Genomic DNA, 6784 nt, shown 5'->3' with positions numbered 1-6784 from the left:
AGGATGTTCTAAAGTAATTGAACCCGCCTGTGTGGACTTTGACGAAAAGGAGACAATTATTTAAAGTGCTGGATGCAACTGTGGTAATCCACGGGGTAATGTAAATGAATTTACTGTAAGAAACAGAGTAGAGAAAAATAATTCGTCTTGTCAATTGGATTCTAAAGTAATTGAATCAGCCTGTGTGGACTTTTGACAAGAAAAGATAATTATTTAGAATTTTAGATACAACTGTGATATTTTATAGAGTAAAGATTTTTTTTTTGTACATACGTTTGACTTGTTTTAAATATATTATTTTAAACTAAGAAGATTGTGTACTGTCTGTTTATTGTTTGAATTTATCGCCAACAAGTCACAGACACCCACTGTAGAAGAATCCCGGCCCATTTATACTATAACCCTGACATATATAAGGATAAGCTGCGTAGTGTATTAAAGATTTTTTTGTGTCAGTCAACTTTCAATATAACATTTTAGTGTTAGAAAAGAAATAGTTGCAGATTTTTTGAAAACGGTCGGTAGTCATATATAAAATGCCAGAAATCTAGTAAGATGAGGAAATTTTCCGAAAATTCCGTGTAGAATGGCTATGTTATGTTAGGTTTTGTTTGTTTGTTTTAGACAAATATACTAAAACTATATTCTGTTGTTCCTAATTATGAACTGCCGATTAGAAGAAAAGCGAATAGCCGGCCGCACCTACCGCCAACTCCCAGGCTACTCTTTACCAATAAATAGTGAGATTAGCCGTCACATTATAACGTCTTCACGGCTGAAAGGGTAGGCATGTTCGATGCCGAGTTTCGATCCCGTGACCCGAAGATTCAAGCCGAGCGCCATAACCACCAAGCCATGGTAGGCTAGGTCTAGATAGCTATGAATTTATACTTAATTCTAATTGATTAAAATACCACCAAATGAGCTTAAATTGCCTTACCACGTTTACGAATGTTGATCTGTTAACTAGTAAGTAAGTGCAGAACTTGCATCATATTAAATAGTGTATCAAATATTTGTGTGTATGTCAACTTTCAATATAACATTTTAGTGTTAAAAAAGAAACAGTTTCAGTTTTGTGAAAACGAAATAATGCTATTGTACTTATATAAGGATCATTGTGGCTCAGTGGTTAACATGTCGAGCTGTGGATCGTAGGTCGCAGGATTCGAGTCGTCATGTCGCTGAACATACCCCACTCTGTCATAGGTATTTTTAAAAAAAGTGGCTGTCAGTGGCATTATTCAGTTCAAAAAACCAAACAAAGCCCTAGTGGCGGAAGGTTCTGTTGGCTAGCTGCCCCATCTTTAGTCACTAATTCCAATTATAAGAATGGCTATACCTGAATCCTTGTCTGTTCAGCTCAGGTGCGCATGAAATGCCTTGCCGGTTATCAACTACAATTTATGTTTGTTATATAAAAGTTTTCCTCAAATCTCAGTTGCAAGCCCCCAGTGGCACAGCGGTATGCCTATGGACTTACAACGCTAGAAACTGGGTTTCGATACCCATGTTGGGCAGAGCACAGATAGCCCATTGTGTAGCTTTGTGCTTAAACTACAAAAAAAACTCAGTTGTATGCTCGAGCATTCAAACTGAGAAATAACAAATAAATGCTAAAAACGTTAAGACACGCGATATGAAAAAAACACACTTTGAACTAATCACATTCATATTAAAATATGTATAAAAATTCCTTTATTATTCGATAACCTGAAGCCTCCCCCCAGTGGCACTGTGGAATTACAGCGATAGAATCCGGGTTTCGATAACCGTGGTGGCCAGAGCACAGATAGCCCATTGTGTTACTTTGTGCCACAACAACAACAACATAACTTGAAGGAATAGTGCTTATATATGGTATTATTATTTCTTGTGTGTGTGTTTCATTCACTTCACTTGTGCTGCTTTTAGTACGAACATTTAATTAAGTCTTACTTAATACACGTCAGGGTTAAAACTTTAATATTATAGCCTATGTTTTAATTTAGTTGTTTCTAAAAACTTATATTGTTGTTTAGCCAGAATGAAGTTTAACGCAACATGACGGGCGTGACCTTAAAACGTCTGGAACTTTCTTCAAAGATTATGAAACATTTGGAGCCGTATATAAAATAATGAGTCTGTTACTGTGAGTTCTTAAGTTAGCGAGTTTATTAGTCAGTTAGTGAGTTATTACTGCATGATAAAGTCAGGTACTATCAGCCAATTTGTTAGTTCAGTCAGTGCTCTGAATGTAGAGTTTGTGTTTCAAAGGCATGCCAGTGAACGCTAATTATACACTAAACGTGTAACTTAAAGAAATAAAAATTTTTGTTCTCGTTAAATGGACTGGACTTTGCATTACAACACTAGTAACATTTCAAATTCCACTCAAGACATTCTGTCACTTTGTCAGAATGTGTTTCATAAAAACATGAACAACCACAATTATTTCGGGATATCGTTTTTTTTTTATTGTAGAATTTTGCAAAAGTTACAAAAGGGGCTGGGCTATCTGTGCATAGCGGTCCCTCATTTTGAGCTGACAGATTAGAGGGAAGGCAGCTAGTCAATAGTACCTACCACCAACTCTTGAGCTACTGTAATCTGGTCGATAGTAAGATTTGACTGTCACTCTTATAGTGCACCCATGGTTCTAAAGTTTGTTTGCGACAACGGGTCTCGAGCCATGAATATGAGATGCACAATCTGGGAATGACAACCACTAAGGTCATGCCCGAACCCTTAGTTGTTATGAAGCACTAAGTTGCACAAATAACTATCTGTGGTGTCTCCGCCGTAGGAATATAACAAATATGAAATATATATTACGGAAGAATGAAATATGAAACATAACGCCATAATGTGAATGTTTTTGTCGCAAATTCGGCCTAAGTGGGGTTTGTTTAAGTGAATTTAAAAAGGTTGATATTACGACATGATAAGTGGCTAGGCACTGGTACACGGGGACCGTGCCCCGATTCCATCTGACAGTGCTTCGGTTCCCCAGTTGGTGTCTTAAAAAATCAGAACAGAAAACCATGATCGATATGATCGAAAATTCCCGCGCCTATTTGCCCGAGCTCCGTATCTTTTAAGCACCTAGCAACCCCTCTGATTACAACTTATCTCTAACAATCTTGGCATATAATTTATATACGTCGTTTTATAATTCAAACCAATTCCGTTACATTAATTAATGTTTCATGTTACTCTTATAAATACTTTTTAATTAATAAAATAACTAACATTTGTGAACTATAAAATGTTTTACTAACTCGCCGAATTATAAAAACATGAGTAAATGAAGTATTTCGAAATTTCATTCGAAACGCCAAAGTTCACTAGCATAACGTGCAAAATCAACCAGACAGCACAAATTATTGAGCTGACCGCATGTAGTACTAAACTGTCCAATAAGGATGCTCTTACCAAATCAAATGATGTAAGATCGGAAGCATAAGCTGCCATTTTTTAATACATGGGTGGTGTGGTGAGAGTTACATATATATCATGTGCATATTTATGAACTTATACACAAATCTAAAATGTTTAATTAAACTTAAGGATAATGTTTACGGTAACATTCTGACAAGTAAACATCACATATTTATTCTCCTCTCCCATAGCATGTATTTCACATTTGCAAAATTAACATTTCATATTTTGTAAATATGAAATATATACTACAAAACAGTGAAATATCAAACATCTCATAACGCCATAATGTGAATGTTTTTTTGTCGCAGGTTCACCGAAGCGAGGACCCCCCAGTGGCACAGTGGTATGTCTGTGCTTAATAACAAACAACAACAACAACTCAAGCGAGGTTTGTTTAATTAAACGTAAAGACACTGTTATTAAAACGACTTCTAAAACCCTTGGCATATAATACGAATAAAATGTTTTATAATTTAGAACAATCCCGTTACTTTAACTAACTCTTTTATTCTTCTTAATACTTTTTATTATATATATATGTACATATATATATATTTGTTTTTTGTAGTTAAGTGCAAAGCTGCACTATGGGCTATCTTGTGCTATTCTATGAAAACCCGGTTTTTTTAGGTTATAAACCTTCAGACTTTCCATTGAGCCACTGGGGAGAAGCACTTTTTTTAATCAATAAAGTATTATGAGTAAATTAATAAATTTTATATAGTAGAGTTATTTGATGTTTATCATTTTTTTATTTTCTTTCGAAACACCAAAGTTCATCGGCATAACGTGCAAGATCAATCAGATTACATAAGGTATTGAGCCGACCGCATGTAGTAATAAACTGACCAATCAGGATGCAATCACCAATATCGCCTGATGTAAGAACGGAAGCACAAACTACCATTTTGTAATATAGGGGTGGTGAAAGCTACATTTAAATCATGTACATGTTCAAAACTCATATATATCATACTTAACTCAAAAATATTTACAACCGATGTGATTTAGACATTATATTATACATATTTATTTCATTTTATAAATATTTGTTTTATGATCTCACATTTTTATATTTTGAAAACAACAGCAAACCATATGTCTTTCTATAACTTTGTAATGGTTTGTCCCTTACGTAAATCCGCACTTTCATCTCGACGAAGGAGAAACCGGTTTTAACGCATACAACTGTCTATAAATATAGGTCAAGCATGTTACGAAGACATTGTGTAAATGTCAGCGGAGTAAGGGAAAAGTAAGAATTGAGTCTGTGCAAATTCTTTTTGTAGTGAAATCATCTAAAGGTACATTTTGGCACTACACTATGTTACATCACTTAAATGATATGAGACATAGGCCTACCTTGAAAGTACAAAATTACGAGCCTGGAAAACAGGTACGACAGAAAAGACATCAAGCAGTTGATGATGCATTTACCTGTTCCCAACAGTCTATTCTTAGCGCAATGGATCGGTTCGTAAATTCAGTTACAAATATGGATTCTACTGTACTAGTTCCATCAAGATTACGAGACATGGAAATTGATGGGGGTAACGTAGAGAAACGACCACCACCATCTTTGCCCAAAACAGATCTTTTCAGTTTTTACTGTGTTTTGAATGACATAAAAAACGAACTACTTTGGGGACCTGCCACCAGCGGTACAAGCCTATCGTCGGCCGTTTGTGGGACTGTTGGGCAGCAGTCAAACCAACCCACGAAGTTGACGCGTGACGTTTCAGAAGTTAGCGCTGCAGTTTGCAATGGAAGCTGCACGTCAGACTCCGATAGCCAGGCGGATAATGAAATAGACTGTGTGATCACTGACCCAAATGCACACCTCGCAACAGCATACCGTTATCACCTGCAGGGCCTTCAAACCATTCTGCATCAATTAGCTGATTCTGCAGATTTCCTCTCCTCAAGATATCAGGAAGAAGTAGACGCGTCCTTTTTGCAGAGTAAATTTTAAGATTATTTTTTTAGAGGGGGAGTATAAGTAACTTTTTGTTTAATTTAATTCGGGTAATGATACTAACCACGTGTTTTCATGGTGAGCTATAATTTCATTGAGTTGTGGTGTAAACTTGATCTGTAGCTTGAACTTGAAGTAGATTTTTCAGTTACTGTTTTCGAGAGTTCTTAGTTGTAACTTTAGAGTAAACGGTGCGTAATGGAATTACAACTTACAGTAATACCCAAAGGATACAAATCTGGCAATCTTGAGACCGAATGTAAATCGAGAATAGAATAATTTAGTATAAAAAATTATTTAGAATATGGCGTGGTTTTAACATAAATACATGATATTGGGTTGCTTATGGAAATTACTAGATTCTGAAACTTTAGGATATATTAATATTATGAATTTCCCAGATTTATTACAACAATCGAATCAGAAAGTTAAATTAATTAAATACCATTTTGAAGCTTGCAGAATGTTAGATAAACGAAAATGAGGTTAGATATACTATTAATAATTTTACATCAATAACCTAACCTGAGTTTATAGACCAAGTAACATATTAAGATTTATTTTTGAATGTAGTTGCGTTTTGTGTGTTGTTAACTTTTGTAATTATTTTTCTTGAGTTGATACAGTTCCTAGCTAATATTAATACGTGTCTTATTTTGCTCCTCTGTTAAGAACTGAAGTTATATTGAAGTGTTGTAAACACAAAACGGCTCAATAAACTTGAATTTTGGTTGTTCACTAGTTATTAAATAAAATACAATGTTAACCAAACTAACTGAAAAACCAATTGGTGATAAGCAAGTATATTAGATTCGTTAGAGGAATGTGATTGTCACTTGCAGAAGAATTTTATGATACACTTACCGTATTTTCTTGAATGTGTGTACAAAATTTGACATTTTCTCAAATATGCTCCTTGAAAAACACTAAATACGTTGTATATATGTATGATGTAATGTTGATTCACTTGGCAGTGTCAGTTTCGTATAACGACCTTGCGTAATTAACTGGCTTTATTCATATTATTGTGGTGTATGTATTGTTTTCGTTTCTTATTAAAGTGTTTAAATACATCTCCTTTTGAGATTCAAGTTTTCAAAGAATGTTTTGTTTTCTAGTTCCTTCGTTTTCTGTTAAAGTAATGCATGTCAAACTCTGTTTAGTACGGAACACTCATATTAGAAATATTTAGTCAAAAGTACTTGTGAAACTCGTTAACGAGCTTAGGCAAGTAGCAGAGGACGTCGACGTTATTACATTTATTTAAAAACTACGTTGTCACAGCTAAATGGGCATTTTTCGTGTAGCACCACTTAGTGACGTTTTATTGTATTAACATATGTAACACTAGCGTTTTTGTAGGTTTTTTTTTAACAGAAAATTTGT

At 34.7% G+C, this 6784-nt stretch overlaps 1 protein-coding gene across 1 annotated transcript; it reads left to right on the top strand.

The window, feature by feature from the left end:
* Positions 1 to 4563: 4563 nt before the first annotated feature.
* Positions 4564 to 6489, top strand: LOC106477003 (mid1-interacting protein 1-B-like). The gene has a single exon (XM_013937610.2). It carries the CDS (start codon positions 4748 to 4750, stop codon positions 5393 to 5395), a length of 648 nt encoding a protein of 215 aa, XP_013793064.1. The 5' UTR covers positions 4564 to 4747; the 3' UTR covers positions 5396 to 6489.
* The last annotated feature ends 295 nt before the right edge of the window (positions 6490 to 6784 follow it).

Source organism: Limulus polyphemus, unplaced genomic scaffold, assembly GCF_000517525.1.
Source record: "Limulus polyphemus unplaced genomic scaffold, Limulus_polyphemus-2.1.2 Scaffold12498, whole genome shotgun sequence".
Classification (NCBI taxonomy): domain Eukaryota; kingdom Metazoa; phylum Arthropoda; class Merostomata; order Xiphosura; family Limulidae; genus Limulus; species Limulus polyphemus.
Note: the sequence above shows the minus strand (reverse complement) of the source record. Positions and strands in the feature narration are given on the sequence as shown.

What these genes read in the sequence shown, in the direction of transcription:
- LOC106477003 (XM_013937610.2), top strand. Translation starts at nt 4,748, where the DNA reads ATGTTACATCACTTAAATGATATGAGACATAGGCCTACCTTGAAAGTA.